Here is an 18704-nt window from a genome sequence, read left to right as displayed (position 1 = left end):
ATGGCTGAGTAATATTCTATTTTGCATTATCTTTATACCTGGAACATTCCCTTGATTACTCGGCATATAATGACCCAAATTTCTCCAAATTCAGCTGCCAGTGGGAGGAGCAGGGTAAATAGAGAGCTGAAAAGTAATGCAAAACCAATCATTTTCTTTAAAGAGTATATTCCAGATAAATATCCTGCAGGAATTTGGCTGATGAGTACACCATAGAAGATGGAACTTAACATGATCCCCTGGATTTCAGTGCTCCAGTTATACACAGGGTTCTGAAAGAAAAAAGGAGATGGGTTTAGCCACTCTGCAAATGATTTTCTATAATGTTCAGGGATGCAGGAAAATTGGTCTTCCAGTCTTCCAGTTTACCCCATGTAAATATCTGCCCTCTGCCTAATCTCCTCTGTTATATGATTTATTTATTCCTGATAACATCATTTTCTGTTTGTAATCATGTTTTATCATTGGCATCCTCAACTATAACGAAGTCCTTGCTATAAAAGGCATCATCTGTTCCTCTCATACCTGCACAGCATAGACATTTAAAACTTATTTTAAAAAAAATTAGATGCAATTGGCATATTAGTTTCAGGTGTACAACATGATTGGCTATTTGCATATATTGAGAAATGATCACCACAGTAAGTCAACATCCATGACAACATATGGTTCTAGTTTTAGTTGTGATGAAAACTTTTAAGATCTACTCTCTTAGCAACTTTCAGCTATACAAGATAGTACTTTTAACTGTAGTCACCATGCCATATGCTACACCATCATAACTTATTTTATAGGTGGATGTTTGCACTTTTTAACTCCTTTTACCCATTTTGCCCAGCCTCCCCAATCCCATGCTACTAGCAACCACCAACCTATTCTGTGTGTCCAGGAGCTTGGTTTTGTTTAGAATTCACATATAAATGAAATTATATAGTAGTTGTCTTTGTCTGATCTATTTCACTTAGTGCAGGGCCCTCAAGACCCATTCATGTTTCAGCAAATGGCAAGATTTCATATTTTATGTCCAAGTAATATTCTATTAAATATTAGTACCACATTTACATTATCTATTCATGAATATTTAGGATATTGTAAATAATGCTGCAATGAACATGGGTTGTAGATATTTTTTCAAGTTAGTGTTTTCTTTTTCTTTGGATAAATACCCAGAAGTAGAATTGTTGGATCATACAGTTATTTTTTTTTTTTTTGAAGAACCTTCATACATACTGTTTTCCATGACAACTGTAGTAATTTACATTATATCACCAGTGCACTAGTGTTCCCATATTTCTACATCTTAGCCAATACAATATTTCTTATCTTTTTGCTAATATACATTCTGACAAGATATCCATATTTGCCGACTAAGGTCTGTCTAGTCAAGGCTATGGTTTTCCAGTAGTCATATATGGATGTGAGAGTTGGACTGTGAAGAAAGCTGAGCACCGAAGAATTGATGCTTTTGAACTGTGGTGCTGGAGAAGACTCTTGAGAGTCCCTTGGACTGCAAGGAGATCCAACCAGTCCATTCTGAAAGAGATCAGTCCTGGGATTTCTTTGGAAGGAATGATGCTAAAGCTGAAACTCCAGTACTTTGGCCACCTCATGCGAAGAGTTGACTCGTTGGAAAAGACTCTGATGCTGGGAGGGATTGGGGGGAGGAGGAAAAGGGGACCTCAGAGGATGAGATGGCTGGATGGCGTCACTGACTCTATGGATGTGAGTCTGAGTGGACTCCGGGAATTGGTGATGGACAGGGAGGCCTGGCGTGCTGCGATTCATGGGGTCGCAAAGAGTTGGACACGACTAAGCAACTAAACTGAACTGAACTGATTCTGACAGGTGTGAAGTGATATCTTATGGGTTTGAATTACATTTCCATGATGATATTGAATGCATTCTCTTGTGCCTGTTGACAAACTGGATGTTTTTCTCAGAAAAATGTCCATTTATATCCTCTGCTCATTTTTGGTTGGATTTTTTTTTTTTTTGCTATAGAGTTAGATAAGTTCTTCATATATCTTGAATATTAATCCCTGATCAGATACATGATTTGCAAATATTTTCTCCCATTCAGTAGGTTGCCTTTTCATTTTGTTGATGGTTTCCTTTGCCATGCAGAAGCTTTTAGTTTGATGTAGTCTCACTTGTTTACTTTTGCTTTTGTTGCCATTGACTTTGATGTCAAATCCAAAAAATCATAGCCAAGACTAATGTCAATGAGTTTTTCATTTATATTTTCTTTTAGTTTCATGGTTCTAGGTTTTATGTTCCAATTTGAATTCATTTTGAGTTAATTTTTGTGTCTGTTATAAGATAGGGGTCTAGTTTTTCCAACACCATTCATTGAAGAGATTGTCTGTTCATCATGGTAAATTCTTGACTCCTCTGTCATAGATTAATTGCCCACCTTATGTATGGGTTTATTTCTGGGCTACCTACTCTGCTTCATTGATCAACGTGTCTGTGCTTATATCAATACCATACTTTCTTGATTATTATAGTTTTGGGATACAGTTCGAAATCAGAGGGGTTGATGCCTTTAACTTTGTTTTTCTTTCTTATTATTGCTTTGGCTATTTTGGGTCCACACAAATTGCACTGTTTGTTCTATTTCTGTAAAAAATGTAATTGGAATTTTGATAAAGATTACATCTAATCTGTAGACTTTTTGACAGTGTGAATTCTTCCAATCTATGAGCACAAAATATCTCTCCACTTACTTGTATCTTCTTCAGTTTCTTTCATCAGTGTCACGTAGTTTTTAGTGCATAGGTGTTTCACCTTCTTGATTAAATGCATTCCTGCTTTTATTTTATTCTTTTTGATGCAATTGTTTTCTTAATTTTATTTCTGCCAGTTTTTTATTAGTGCATAGAAACACAAAAGATTTTTGTATATTGATTTTGTATCTCACGAGTTTACCAGATTCATTTATTAGCCCTAACAGTTTCCTTAGTGAAGTCTTTAGAATTTTCTATATGTAATGTCATGTCATCTGCAAATAGTGACAATTTTTCTTCTTCCTTTACAATTTGGATGCCCCTCCTTTTTTACCTTGCCTAATTGCGCCAGTGAAACCTTCTAATACTCTGCTGAATAAAAGTGGTGGGAGTGGGCATCACTGTTTTTTCCTGACACTGGAGGAAAAGCTTTCAGATTTTCACCATTAGGTATGATGTTATCTGTGGCCTTGTTACATTGCTGATCTTTACTATGCTGAAGCATGCTCCCTTTATATTCACTTGCTGAGAATTTTTATCACAAATAGATACTACTTTTGTCAAGCCCTGCTGGCCGCCAGAGCCAGGTGATCAAGGGAGCAGCTGCTAAAAAGGAGAAAAAAAAAAAAAGGAGCACCAGAACAAGAGTGCCAGGTGAATGTAAAGCTGCCCCTTTGGGAGATACTGGCTCTCTGGAGTACAGCAAAGAGAGAACACAAGGATGGCATTCACTGGCTTCCGTCCCCAAAGAGAAAGAACCCCAGAAGACCCTGGATGTGTATTAAATTAGATGCTTGTGCCTCAATTCAACAGTTTATGGTAAGCAAATAAACCTCTTTCATAGAATGTCTTGGTGCTTTTCAAACAGCTGCTTCCATGCTGTGCCAAGGGGTAGGTGAGTCCATGGGCAAGCCACTTAAGAACCATTTCTCAGTTCCCTTTACCTTTGTGGGACTTGTGTTTGTGAGCCCTGTTGGCTTTCAGAGCTAGACCTTTGGGTGGCTTATCTCTCAGGTGCAGGGATGATGCCCAATGCAGGGTTCAGACTCTTCACTCCTGAGGGGGATGTCTTGCTGCGTCACCTTGCCAGGGGTTTGCAGTGAGATTGTGTCTCAGCAGTTCCTCTTGGTTATGGGCATTTTCTTGTTCTCCTGATATGTAGGAGTATTCAGTTTTTGATTTTTTCCCAGAGGAAAATTTTCCATAGGTATCTGTATATTTGGTGTGTCTGTAGGAGGAGGTGAGTCCAGAACATTTCTACAGGTTCACCTTCAACATCTCTAATACTTATTTCTTAAATATTACTAATAGATGCAAACTCCTCTGTAGAATACCATGTAGAACTACATTTACTGCAGTTATTAATTTCCACTTGCCTCTTCTCATCCTTTTTCTATATTCAGCTAACCTTGTTGACAAAACAACATATCCCCCTAACAACACACACACTGATCCCAGAGAGCAAAGTAGCAACAGAGAGAATATCAAATCATGAAGAGAAGTTCTCAGGCTGAACTATGGGAATAATTGAATGGGATAATAAAGGAAAAAAGGCCATTCCTCTTCTTTCACTTGGCTCTGATGTGGCATGTTTTGTTTTCTGTCTCAGGAGTGGATTCCTCTGCTGGTTTTGGCTAGGGGGTCTTGCATAGTTTTGTTGCTTTATTAAATCTGACATAAGAAATTCTTAATATTGAACTTACATTTTGCACTATGAGGAGGTTGCAGTATTTTTGGACTCACTGCACAGGAAGAAATTTTAAGTTTAGTAGGTGAGGACAAGATGAAAACTTCTTTGGAAATGTCAAAGGTAGTCCCTTTCTCTAAACTGTCTATGCACTCGCATAATTAGTTTATTTAAGATAAAGAATGAATGTTCTAAATGGAACTCTTGGTTGACTATGAAATAATCAACTAGGTAGGAGTCTGAATGTTTGCTCTCTTGTCACTGTTATCTTGTGCCCTTCATCCTTTGTCTCCCTTTCTCAAATCCCTGTCATCCTATAGCTGTAGATAGTGATGTCTTGTCTGATAGAAAGGACTTCCATGAGAGATTTGGTAGAAGCATCACTGAGTATATTGAATACTAATAGTGAGGGGCCTCTATACAGTAGCCAAGTGGTCATGGAAGCTCCAGATCTTTTTCATTGGTGGGAGATTACTCAGAGGATGGAACAAGATGCTCTGCCATATTTTTCTAAATGACAGGTATTTTCCGAAGGAAATCAATATTCACCTTTCCCCATATCAGGTGATTCAGCACACATTTGCTCGACTCTCCCTGTGCAAATTATTCAGAATATTGGGGTTTTTTTTTATGGCATAAAGCCATCACTCTTTATAGTGGAGTATAGAAAAAGAAGAAAAGTGGGAACCATAGTTGAATTCAAACCACTCACCTCAGATGAAATTCCACACACCAGAAGAATAAAACCTGAGTATTTCCATATTCAGTCTATTGACTAGTTATCATTAAATAAAGTACTCTGTATATAAATATGTAAATTAACCTATATAAATTTAGGAATAAATATATATACATCTGTATGAGTCATATAAATGAAAAAATAGATAATATCCCAGTAGGTAAAATGGACTAAGGGTATCAATAGATCACTTATAAGAAAAAAAATGGTAATGACCAATAAATATAGATCACAGAAACATAAAAATGTATACATTCATTAATAAATTTTAAAGTTATCATAGAATTTCTACCAGATTGGTAAATTTTAAATAAAATAAAATAATTATATATATATATTTGGCTGTTTTAGCAGAGGGAAGACAGAGGATATTTCTTAATTATGTGTAACACTTTCTCATCTTCCTTCCTTTTCTTTTCTATACTCAGTGTCCCTTATTGCGCTCTCTTTGGTTTCTGTTCTCTCTTGTTTTCCTTGTTATTTGCCTTCTTTTCTAAAATGTTCTGTCTAGTATTATCGTATCAGTTTTCGAGTTCTGTCAATTTCTTTCTTTTTTTTTTTTCCATTCATCCGCTATCTGAGCAGAGACTTCTATCACCGGGCCATCTTGGCTTTGAGTACCTAAACGTGCTACACTATAGTATTCCTTCCCTAGCTACAGTTACTTTGCTAGTTTTTAGGTTCATTTATAATTTAAGTTTACAATTTAGGTCTTCTTTGGGAAAATAATCTGGTGAGTTTTCATATTTGAGAATAATTATCTATTCGATCTCTTCATCTAGTACCTTTGTAGAGGGGAAAACTGAATTCCTTTTCTATGACTCTTATTTGAAGAAGGTCAGTTCTTCTGGATTACAGCAGCAGATTCCTGGCAGGGAGGAGAAGGGGAGGGGGATGGTGAATGTGCCAAAGAAAAGTTCAAGCTTCTCAGTTTGAGCTGCCCCTTCTTTTACTACAGTGAAGGAAATAAAATACAGCTTTTGTGAGTAGCCATTTCTCTAGAAAATGGGGGTCTTGATATTTAAACCAAGGCAATGGAATACTCAAGAATTAAAAAATTTTGAATAAAATTGATTTTTTGACAGATTTTTTGAGGTACAGTTGACACAATAAACTGTGTATTTAATCTTTGTCATAAAGTATACAACTTCTTAAATTCTTAAATGTGTAACTTCACAGGATATAGAATTTTAGTTTGGTAGGTTTTTTTTTTCTTTCAGTACTTTAGAAATTTCACTTCGTTCTTTATGTTTGAGTGGTGTCTGATAAGAAATCTTCTGTAATTTTTATCCTTGTTCCTCTGTAGTCTTTTTCCTCCAGATTTATTTGAGATATTCTTTTTGTCTCGGTTTTCTGCAATTTAAATATGTATGTCTGGGTGGTAATTCTTGTTGTTCTTGATTAATTTTCTTTTTAGTATTTGTCCTGTTTGGTGTTCTGAATTTGTGGTTTGGTGTCTGCCATTAACTTCAAAAAGTTCTCAGCCATTAATTTTTCAAATATTTCTTCTTTCCATTTTCCCTACTCTTTCTGATATTCTAATCAAGCACGTGTTACACCTTTTGGTATTGTCCACAGTTCTGGGATGTTCTGCTTAGTTTTTTATTTTTTAATCTTTTTCATTTCAGCTTGGGAAGTTCATCCTCACCTGTGTTGATACTACATATGAGCCCATCAAGGCATTCTTTATGCCTGTTACAATTGCCATGATTTCTACTATTTCTTTTTTTATTCTAATAATATCCACCTCTCTATTGACATTACCTCCCTGGTATTGTATCCTTTTCCCATTAGACCCCTTGACATATTAATTACAGTTATTTTAAATTCCATGTAGGAATTCCTACATATGTGTCAAATCTGAGACCTGGTTCTGATGCTTATGTTAAAAAAAAAAATCAGGGTGCAGTACATTGCGTATAGAGCATTACTCTTAATATAAATAGGGATGAAAATGAGGAAATATTTTATTTGCTTGTGTATTAAAAAAGGGACATAAGAAAAGTATAGTGAAAAAATATTTTTTCCTATCTATTTCCATTTCTTTTGTACTACATCTTCTGACAGATAGTTATCAACCCATTACCTTCTGTAGGTGAAATTAACAAAACATGTAAATATACTGTAAGTTAAAAACATAAATAAGAAAGAAAACGTGTTGATTTCTATTTCTCATTTAAAATATTTTCCTTTTTTCTCTTGTCCAAACTTCTCTTGCCCTTTACAAAAACTGAGACATACTTTAGTCACGGGACATCTTCATTTAGGTTTATTACTGATGAGGTAGATCAAGACTTGAGCTTCTTTTTTGGATAATTACTATCATATCAATTATGATAACATTCAATCTCTACACAAATTAGTTAGCAAGATAGGATTTTAAACTTATGACTGTGTGTAATATTTTTGATATACCTTTATGTTATCCTGGAGCTCCTTTGTGGAGGTGTTGGACAAACCATGTGGCTCCGTGCTGTTCACCATGGCTATCATTGTGAGGCTCATACACACACGCTGTGACATTATTATAACATTACAGAGGAGCAGGAAGACAGCGATTCCATAACGAATGGAACAGAAATATGGAACTGGAATGTACGAGAGAAAATATCCATCATTAACACAGCTGAGGAAAAAACCACATTTTAACATTAGGGGTCCAAATTTCCGAGTGGCCTTTCCTAATAAGGGCCAGAAAATACCCATTGTTAACACAGCTGAGGAAAAAAACATATTTTAACATTAGGGGTCCAAATTTCCGAGTGGCCCTTCCTAATAAGTGGCCTTCCTAATGTTTATTTTAAAGGGAACATTTTTTAAAACACCTTGAGTTACTCTTGGAAATAAGTCCCCTGAACAACCAACAAGACCTTCCCTCAAGTAAACTACTTTATTCTTAAAACTTAGATGACTAGTCTGATTGAGAAACTCATATGTGCACATTGCAGAAGAAAGTTGCATTTTAAAAAAAGTAATGTGTAATGTAATTGGCCTCCAATTAAAATAAATAAAATTTTTAAAAAGTAATGTATTTGGGGTAGCTTCAAGCTACAGTAATCAATGCAGTGTTAGTGTGAGACCAAACAAATTCATCTATAGGAGAAAATAGGGAGTCCATATGATCATATGTTTTTGAATAAATGCACTAATGCAATTAAATGGAAGATATTAGTCTTTTCAACAAATGGCCTTTCTCAAGAGAAAAAAATATATATATCTACAAAAGGCTTGTACCAAATTGCTCATGGCAGCTTTATTTAAAATAGCTGGATCTTTGGAATGGATGAACACACTGTAGTATATTAATACAACGGATATTACTCAGAAATATGAAGGAAGGAAACACTGATGATACACTCAACAATCTGGATGAATCCCAACAAACATTTGCTCAACTAAAGAAGCTAGACACCAAAGGGTGAATACCATTTTTATGCATGCTATTTCTATGAATTTCAAAAAATAGGCAAAATTAATTTATGTGGCTAGATATTAAATGACAATTCCCTCTTGGTAAGGAGGGCAAAGGGACATCATGGGACTTTAAACTAATGTAATGTTCTATGAGTCTTGTTTGTAACTTTATACATTTCTCAAAGCTCATCTAAATATATACTTAAGATCCATATTTTATTTTATATAATTATACTTCAATAAATATTAAAATATTCAATAATGTTGTTGGGAAAACTAGATAATCACATGCGAAAGAATGAAACTGGACCACTCTCTTATACCATATACAAAAATTAAGTCAAAATGGATTAAAATTTGAACTCAAGACATGAAACCATAAAACTTCTAGAAGAACATATAGATGGTAAATTCCCTGACATAAGTCTTGGCAATGACTTTTTAATAAGACACCAAAAGCAAAAGCAGAGAAAGCAAAAATGAACAAAGGGCACTATATCAAACTAAAAGTCTTCTGCACAGCAAAGGAAATTATAAACAAAATGAAAGGGCAACCTACTGAATGGGAGAAGACACTTGCAAATCATTTATCTGATAAGGGGTTAGACTGCAAAATATAAAAAGAACTCAATTTTGTTTTTATTCTGTATTGGGATGTAGCCAGTTAACAAACAGTGTGACAGTTTCAGGTGGACAGCAAAAGGACTCAGCCATACCAATACATGTATCAACTCTCCTGCAAGCTCTCTTCCCATCCAGGCTGCCACATAACATTGAGCAGAGTAAAAAGAACTTGCACAATTTAACAGGAAAAACTTTAAAAAAGCAAAACCAAAAAAATCTGATTAAGAAATGGGCAAAACTGAAGAGACATTTTTCCAAAGAAGACATGCATGTAGTTAAGACGTACATGGAAAGATGTTCAGCATCACTCATCATTCAGTTCAGTTCAGTTCAGTCACTCAGTTGTGGGCAGTTTTCATTCCAATCCCAAAGAAAGGCAAAGCCAAAGAATGCTCACTCATCATTAGGGAAATGCAAATCAAAACCATAATGGGATAGCATCTTACACCTGTTAAAATGACTTTTATCAAAAAAAGGTAAGAAATGAGTGTTGGCAAGGATGTGGACATTTTTGGACTTCCCAGGTGGTCCAGTGGTTAAGACTCAGTGCCTGCACCACAGGGGTTGTGGGTTCCATCTCTCCTGTGTGAAACTAAGATCCCACATGCCCTGTGGTGCAGATAAAAATTTTAAAAGACAAAAAAAAAAAAAAAAGGATGTGTAGTAGGCAGAATAATGCCAGAGCCACATACATCAAAAAAAATTGTGTAGAGAAACTGTGATCATGTATCAGATTGGCATAGATCCAAAAGCACATCTGTTGGCAAGCCTGAAAGAAAAGAGGATGGAACCTCCATTATTACAACCCAGTAGAGGTTTTAAATTGCCTGTGGTTAGTATAAAGAAATAATTTTTTGGCCACACCATGCAGCAGGGGGTTAGTTCCCCCATCAGGGATTGAACCTGCATCCCAGGCAGTGGAAGCTCGGAGTCTTAGCCACTGGCCAGTCAGGGAAGTTCCAAGAAATAAATTTGACTTTTAATTAGTGATGTTATATCCAGGTAGCTAGGCAAAAGTTAATCTTGTTTCTAAAAATTCATCTCCTAATTTGGAGAGGTTTTCTATGTACAGAATGTGCAAATTATGATTTTATCTCTTCTTTTCCTATCCTTCTGTCTTTTACTTCATGGTATCATTGCATCAGAACCATGAGTATATTACTGATTGTATCAAGCAGGTCTGGTTTTATGCCATTGTTCCTGATTTACATAGAGTAATTCTAATGTTTTTACATTTTGGATAATGTTTGTTGGAGGTTCTGTTATAGATATGCTTTATGAAGTGTATTTATTTCTATTGCTGTGTTAAAAATTTTTCACAAACTTAATGACTTAAAATGGCACCCTTTTAATAAAAGGTTCACAATTATGCAGGTCATAAGTTTTAGCATGATGTGGTTGGATTTTCACTCCTGGTCTCAAAGGTTAAAATCAAGTGATCAGGCAAGATGAGTTCTCAGGTGGAGGTTCTCTGGAAGGAACTATTGGAAGAGTCCAGTTTTCTGTGGTTGTTGTACTTCTGTTGCTATTTCCCTGGTGACTGTCAGCTAAGAGTTATTCTCAGTTTTAAGATGTTGTGCATTATGCTGCTTGTCACACGGCCCCTTCTATCCCCAAAACCAGCAAGGAAGAATCTCTTCTGTTAAATCCTTCTCATGCTTTGAATCTCTCTAGCTGCTCTCTGACCTCTAGATCCAAATTTAAAGAGTTCCTGTGATTAGATCAGTCCTACCTGGATTTAAGATCAGCTGATTATGGACCATGCTTAGATCTGCAACATCCCTTCAAGCAGCACCTACCTTGGCATTTGCTTAAATAACTGGAAGAAGGTGTATGTATACCAGGGGCCAGAATCTTGTGGGCAGTCTTAGAACAATTCACTCTCTAGTCCCAGAAGATCTGTGTTCATGCCATATACAAAACATACTCAGCCCAACCCAAAGTTCCTTAAGGTCTCATCTCATTACACTATCAACTCAAGTCCAAATCCTCATCAAAATGTCAGCTCAAATTTACAAAATTTAAAACAAATATGGATGAAGCTTCTAAAAGTAACCCACTATGGAAATAGTATCTATCAGTGAACTTGTGAAATCAGAGAGACAAATTACACACTCGCAATGTTTCCACTTATAATGGTGGGACAGGCATAGGATAATTGATACAGACATTCTAGTTTCAAAAAGGGGAGAAATGGAGTGTAAAAAGAAGTCACTGATCAATAAGAGTTTTGAAGTTCAGTTAGACAAATGTTGAACTTTTCTTGAGGCCTGTGGATAATCCTTGGGGCCCTTGGCTCTGCCCTCTGAGCTCTCTGCTTTATCCTCTGCCCTTTGGTTCCACCCAAGAATGCAAAGGGGCCATCTTAGAGTACTGTCCATCACATATTCATAGTTACCTAACAGTGTTCATCGGAAATGAATGTTAATTTCACAAAGATTTTTTTTAATCTAATGAGGTCATCATATAGTTTTCTTCTTTAATTTGTATTGAATGACAATTATTTACTTTGTAATAGAAAACTATGCTTTCATTTCTAGGATTGATTGGACTTAGTTTTTGCGATTTTAAAAAATTAAAAAAAATTTGTTTTGCTAATGTTTTATTAGGAATTTTGTACCTTTTAAAAATAGTGTTAATTTTGCTTTACATATTTGAGTCTATTTAGTTACATAAGTTTTTTTTTTCAGTGATCCCACTGACTTGAATTTTGTATCATTGTACATTTTTGAAGAATTGTTTGAAACAGTAGACTTTAAATTAGATAAATCAGCAATTATCTAATTAAATAAATTAGATAAATTTATCTAGTTAAATTATCTAGTTATCTAATAAATTATCTAGTTAAGTTATAATATAGTCATACCAAATTCATATACAACTTTAAAAACTGATGAGGAAGCTCTTTATGTACAACTGTAGGATTCCATTTAGATATATTATTAAGTGAAAAAAGTAACATTAGTACCTGGAAAATTAGTTTCTTGACAGATCTCCCTTTGTAAACAGATAAGAATATTAGATAAAAATTTATCTAAAGTTAACAGTTCATTGAAAGTGTGAATGATCTGGCAGGAAAGATGAGATACTCAGGCCAAAGATTTTGTGAAGACAGAGTCCTCAAGGCATAGGCTGATCACTGAAGGAAGATTTTTCCCTGAAGACATTTGATCTCAGGTTGCTTTTTGCCTCCCAGAAAATGGGGCAACAGGAATCAGACACCAATGCCCTGGCAACGGAAGTCTAGTAAGTGACCCTTTCCTTAAATGTTTAGAGGCCAAAGACTTGCTGAGTCAGTGAGGGGAAAATCCATTGCCTCCTAACTTTTTCCAGGAGGCAAAAATTTTTGCCCTGTTTGAACCTTGAGACTGAGCAAAAGGAAGAAAAAAATGTCTTAGAAATTTAATCATTACCCAGCCCTTCCTCTGCCTTTAAACCCACTGGCCTTGGGTCATCTGCAAAACATTTCAAACCACACGTGTATACATGCACACTGAGATGACTTGCCTCAAAGCTTTCTAAACAATCTCATCCTTTCTAAAATTCTCAAAAGCAAAAGGGGAGTAAGTAGACCTGAAAATCTGAAGGAAACAGTGGGAAAATTCCTAGATGAGAAAAAAAAAAGCCTCTAGAGGGCAAAGGGGAAGCTATCTTCACCATGTGTGGAATAGGGCTTGTCATAGTCAATTAAGGGTACCCTTCTGAGTTTTGTTCTTTTCTCTACATTGCTCCAGAAAGAATATGAATTATTTCAAAATAAGTCTTGAAAAAAAGGAATCATAGGAGTTTAGAAAGGAATATAAAAAAAATGTATATGTGTGTTTAACAGTCACTTTGCTGTATAGCAGAAATTAGCATAACATTGTAAATCAACTATATGTCAATCAAAACAAAGAACAAAAAATCTGAAACTTAAAAAAAGAAATCACACACAAAAAGAGAAATCACAAGGAGTGTTCTAAAGTGCTTGGGACTGAGTAACAGTAAGATACTACATGTCAAGCTCTGGAAAGAGCAAATTCTACACCTCAGAACATATTTATTAAAAAAGAGAGAACTCAAAGACTTGGAAAATGAACAATGGAAAATGAAAAGATCCTAAAAAGAAGTAAATTAAACATAAAGGCAGAAATCAATTTTATATACATATATATATGTTTATATCTTTTATATGTTCACATATAATTAAAATTCCATGGATAGAGGAGCCTGGTGGGCTACAGTCTACAGGGTCACAAAGAGTTGGATACATCTGAGCACACAGACACTAGACTAGATAATTTGAATACAAAGGAATAATATGAAAATACCAAAATTATTAAGTATCAAAATTGACACAAGAAGAAATATAAAATTTAATAGGCCACTAACATTTATATAAATTGAAAAAGTATGCAATTTGTTGCCCACCCTCTCTTCTAGGATTTTTGTCCCCCATAATCTAGATATAACTCTAATCTGATAGCAGTAATTCCATATTGTTTTTCCCCTGCCCTGCTTAAGATAAACAATCTAAAAAATGTCCTGTAAATATCCAGCTATTTATGTTGAAGGGTGCAGTGACTCAAGAACATTCATCCTGCCTCACTTCCATCCATGTATCTGTCTCTCTCTCCTTGAGATAGAACCAAAATAGTCCCCCCTCTTCCTGACATTCTCCACCAAGTGATAAACTGACAGGTGTATAAGAATCAAAATAACAGTGTGAATAACCTTGGTACATGGGTTATTTTATTTAGGGTTTTTCTAATGGAAAATCATGGCAGGGATATTTTTCCCCCCACCCCTTTTCCTGAACATTTCTAAGACGCTTTACATTTTAGTCCATGTGTTTATTTACAAAATCGTCTCACATGGAATCAATAGTGTCCTGTTTAAGGAGAAGGAAGCCTATGTCACAGAGAATAATTTCTACCTTTCCTTGGAGAGACCTGGTTATCCACTTGCATAATGGTGTTATGGTTGTTTTTCTTCTTGCTGAAGGGTTTGTTTTCTATCCCCTGCAAGTGCAAAACACACTGACATCAGCATTACAGAGGGAAGAACTGGTTAAAATCCACCTAGCACCTCTCTCTGCTTTAAAACATTAATCCAAGGGAAACTTGCTTTGTCATACCAGTACCCATTGTTTTGACATTTCACTTTTCTGATATTTTTTTTAATTACAAAATACACAGAAAACCTGAAAACTCTAAAAAGCAAACAAGACATCCTGCCAAGCCATAATTCTATATCTAGTGAAGATATCCCTCCGAAGTGAAAGAGAAAGACTGTCAAACAAAACTTGAGAGAATTCATTGCCAGGAAATCTACCCTGTAGGGAATGTGAAAGGAAGCTTTTCAGACAGAAGCAGATTATTGAAGGTAGCTCATCGGTAAAGAACCTGCCTACAATGCAGGAGATGAAGCAAAAGCCTCAGGTTCCATTCCTAGGTCAGGAAGATTCCCCAGACAACGAAATGGCAACCCACTCCAGTATTCTTGCCTGGGAAATACCAAGGGCAGCTCATGGGGTCGCAAAAGAATCAGACATGATTTAGCAACTAATCAACAAACTTGGATGTACAAAAAGAAAGGAAGGATGTCAGAAAAGGAATTAAACGTAACATACAGCTCTTTGTTTTTCTTATATCTTCGTAGAGCTAAAAGATTTTTTAAAAATGCTTTTACAAGGAGAGGCAAATCATTCTCCTCACTACCCTGGACAAAATGACTCCTGCTGCCAGGTCTGCATTTGTTGGTGGGAAGCTCGACAAAGTGGGTGAGTCAAAGAGTTTTGTCTATATCAGCATGTATGACATTAGATGCCCAAAAAATACTTAAAATTTCTAAGGCTGGGTTTGCAAAGTATATATAAATGAGCAGTCTGTCAACCACCATTATTACTCATTGGGACATCTGGGGCTGCCATTTATTTCAGTATACATATACACACACACACACCACCACCGCCACAAGCACACATACTCTCCACGACACTCAAACATACACAAGCACTAAGCACCACACAATACACACTTCTCTTTCCTTTATTGACATAACTGTCTACCTCAAACTCATCCCTAGGAATGTTTTTTTCTTTCCCTTGTGAAAAATCTATAAAAATACACATTTTGTCCAACTCCCCCGTCCAAATTTCCCCAGATTGCTAAATAGCTTTGATAAAATTTCTAATAGAAGCCCTCCTTATTAATCCTTCTGGAGAATTAATTCTAAACTTCACTTTATGAATAATACATAAGCATATAGTTACTAACCTGATTTAGGACAGAAAAGCAATTCCTTTTTGCCCTGTGAAGACTTTCCTCTCAAATTTAAAAAATATTGAATTTCTGGATTTGCTAATTTCAGCCACTTAAATCCTTCACCATATCCTTTGATCTTCCTAGGTCAAAGTTAAAAATTTAATTTTTAACTTACATTCTTGCCTTGAATCTTCAGGGGAGGGGAGGGAGTCTTAAAATCATCCAATGGACTAGAAACCTAGAAATCTGCCAGTCATTTCATGACTTTAATAGACAGACCCCCGACCCCATCCCGCCCTGCCACCCCCCCCGCCCCCTACCAGGCTTCTTCTTTACCAGGAGGCATAACCTGCCTGTCCCATAAGAGTTTCCAGGGTTTTTCGATTGAGGATGGCTCCGTGTCTACAGTGCTATCTTGACAGGCATGCTATGGTGTTCTAAATGCTTTGTAAATGTCCTGCTGGCTTTCTGCCCCATCTTCCTTCCCTCCCTTCTTTCCGTCCTTCCTTCTTCCCTCCTTTCCCTTCTGCCTCTCCTCTTGTTTCCTCTCCCCTTCCTCTTCCCATCCCCCCTCATCTCTTCCAAAGGTCACATCTGTTTGGTATTCAAGCTACTCAGGAAGATGGGCATTTTACTGAGGTGTGTTATCTGAGGACTATGAATTCCCTCCTGGCTTCCCCTGCGATGACTCTTAAGTTCTCCTGGTTCAGCCTCCCTTCTATAGCAGTACTTGGGAGCATTTTACCTTGGAACTCTTTGAAGACAAGATACTGAGTAGATAGGGACATCTAAGCCCTGAAATCAAAAATTGTGCACTATAATTTCTCACATACTGAAGCATTTTAAAATTTATTATGCGTTCAAAGCGCTTAATATATGTTTGGCACATAGATGATGCTCTATAACATGATCAAGTTATTTTCTCTCTAAAGAAATGTTGAAAGAGAAGTAGAGTCTCAGATATAGAAAACAAACTTATGGGTACTGGAGGGTAAGTGGGGGAGAGATAGATCGGAAAATTGGGATTGACATATACACACTACTATATATAAAATATATAACTAATAAGGACCTATTGTGTAGCACAGGGAACTCAGTACTCTGTAATGGCGTATATGGGAAAAGAATTTTAAAAGAGAGTGGCTATATATACAATTTGTAATTTATATGTATATATACATATATATATAAAATTGATTCACTTTGCTGCACATCTGAAACACATACAACATTGTCAATCAATTATACTCCAATAAAAATATTTTTAAAAATGTTGAAAACTTTAACTCATTTGCCCAAGAGTCTTTGATACCTTGTTATATTCACCTGGATTTTTTTTCTTTTTATGAAGTCCAGGTTGTGCTGATTTTTATCTGGCTCTTTCAGGATGTTTTTACTATTTGTCCTATCTGACACAAAGGCTGTCAATTTCTGACATTTTCTGGGAAAGGGACCCATTTATTGACTGAAAGTCCTAAATCAACAGTTGTTTAATGTCCATGTTTTAAGCAAACAACCTTCCCATCTGGTGTCAATATCCCCAGTTCTAGGTACTGATTACCCAGGAGGGAACCTTCATTCTGTTTGCTGACCCCAAAGCTTTATACTGCTTTGTGATACCCTTCGAAATTGCTTCTGAATTCTACATCTGGATTCTGTGTTTTCCTTATTAAGTTTTTAAGTTTAACATTTTATTATGGAAAGCTTCCAACACATAGGAAAAAAAGTAGATCAATCTAATATAACCATAGACCCATTAACCAGTTTCCACAATTTTCAATATTTGGCCATTTGAGTTTCCATATACCATACCCAACAGTGGTTTTCTGTATTATATCATGTCATTTCTCCACCAAAAAGTACAGCATGGCTATATAATTCATTAGGACCTGGGAAAACATAACATGCCATCATCACATTTAACAAATAAGCAATAACTCCTTAATATCATCTAATATCATGAAAATTTTCCTAATTGCTTCAAAGTTATTCATTTATACTCTATTTATTTAAATGAGGATCCAAACAAGATCCACAAATGAAACTTAATTGTTGTGGCCCTCAGGTCTAATTCCATAACAATCCTTCCACCCACCCATATTTTCTATTTGCTGATATTTAAAACAGTACAACAAAAGAGTCATTTGCAGAATTATTCTCATAATTGATTTGACTAATTGCTTCCTATGTCATTTGATATATTTCTTTATTCCCTTACATCCTTATAACTCTGAGTATGGAGAGTTGGTTAGATTCAGGAAGAGTACTTCATAAGGGTGTCTGATGCTTTCACCACAGCAGGTTGTCTCTTTTAGTAAGACTGATCAGTGTGCTCAGATATTCTCAGCTTGACTTATCCACTAACAAAGTACTTATCAACCTTTCACCTGTGGGAAATAGATGGGGAAACAGTGGAAACAGTGTCAGACTTGATTTTTCTGGGCTCCAAAATCACTGCAGATGGTGACTGCAGCCATGAAACTAAAAGACGCTTACTCCTTGGAAGAAAAGTTATGACCAACCTAGACAGCATATTCAAAAGCAGAGATATCACTTTGCCGACTAAGGTCCATCTAGTCAAGGCTATGGTTTTTCCTGTGGTCATGTATGGATGTGAGACTTGGACTGTGAAGAAGGCTGAGCACCGAAGAATTGATGCTTTTGAACTGTGGTGTTGGAGAAGACTCTTGAGAGTCCCTTGGACTGCAAGGAGATCCAACCAGTCCATTCTAAAGGAGGTCAGCCCTGGGTGTTCTTTGGAAAAAATGATGCTAAAGCTGAAACTCCAGTACTTTGGCCACCTCATGCAAAGAGTTGACTCATTGGAAAGACTGTGATGCTGGGAGGGATTGGGGGCAGGAGGAGAAGGGGACCTCAGAGGATGAGATGGCTGGATGGCATCACTGACTAGATGGATGTGAATCTGAGTGAACTCCGGGAGTTGGTGATGGACAGGGAGGCCTGGAGTGCTGCGGTTCATGGGGTTGCAAAGAGTCCGACACTACCGAGCTACTGAACTGAACTGAATGTTACTTAGAACTGTTATTTCATTATAAATTGCAAAATGGTGACTCTAGAATACTACTGTGCCTTCATTCATGAGCTGCAATTTTCTACAAAATAGGAAATTCACCTAGTCAAATATTTGGTTACCCTGAAATACAGATTTAAAAGGAAAGTCAGGATAAGTATTTCAAACTTTTCAGAGTAGTAATAATTCAATGCCTTAGTAAAGATGACCAAGTAAAATGACCTCATGGAATCACAGT

At 36.1% G+C, this 18704-nt stretch overlaps 1 protein-coding gene across 3 annotated transcripts in view; it reads right to left on the bottom strand.

Annotated features, from left to right (window-relative positions):
• The window catches only part of SLC17A1 (solute carrier family 17 member 1), a 144810-nt gene extending 129243 nt beyond the window's left edge, over positions 1-15567 (bottom strand). For all 3 annotated transcript variants that reach the window (XM_068961162.1, XM_068961159.1, XM_068961161.1), the window contains exons 1-4: positions 15448-15567; positions 14106-14190; positions 7568-7740; positions 39-272 (exon numbers count right to left, since the gene is read on the bottom strand). In XM_068961162.1, coding sequence (XP_068817263.1) covers positions 39-272; positions 7568-7740; positions 14106-14139 — 441 coding nt within the window. In that variant the 5' untranslated portion in view covers positions 14140-14190; positions 15448-15567. The remainder of the gene's footprint in view (positions 1-38; positions 273-7567; positions 7741-14105; positions 14191-15447) is intronic.
• Positions 15568-18704: the final 3137 nt, after the last annotated feature.

The sequence above is a fragment of the Capricornis sumatraensis genome, chromosome 22, assembly GCF_032405125.1.
Source record: "Capricornis sumatraensis isolate serow.1 chromosome 22, serow.2, whole genome shotgun sequence".
Classification (NCBI taxonomy): domain Eukaryota; kingdom Metazoa; phylum Chordata; class Mammalia; order Artiodactyla; family Bovidae; genus Capricornis; species Capricornis sumatraensis.
The sequence above is the reverse complement of the archived record's forward strand: the minus strand, read 5'-3'. Positions and strand labels throughout refer to the sequence as shown.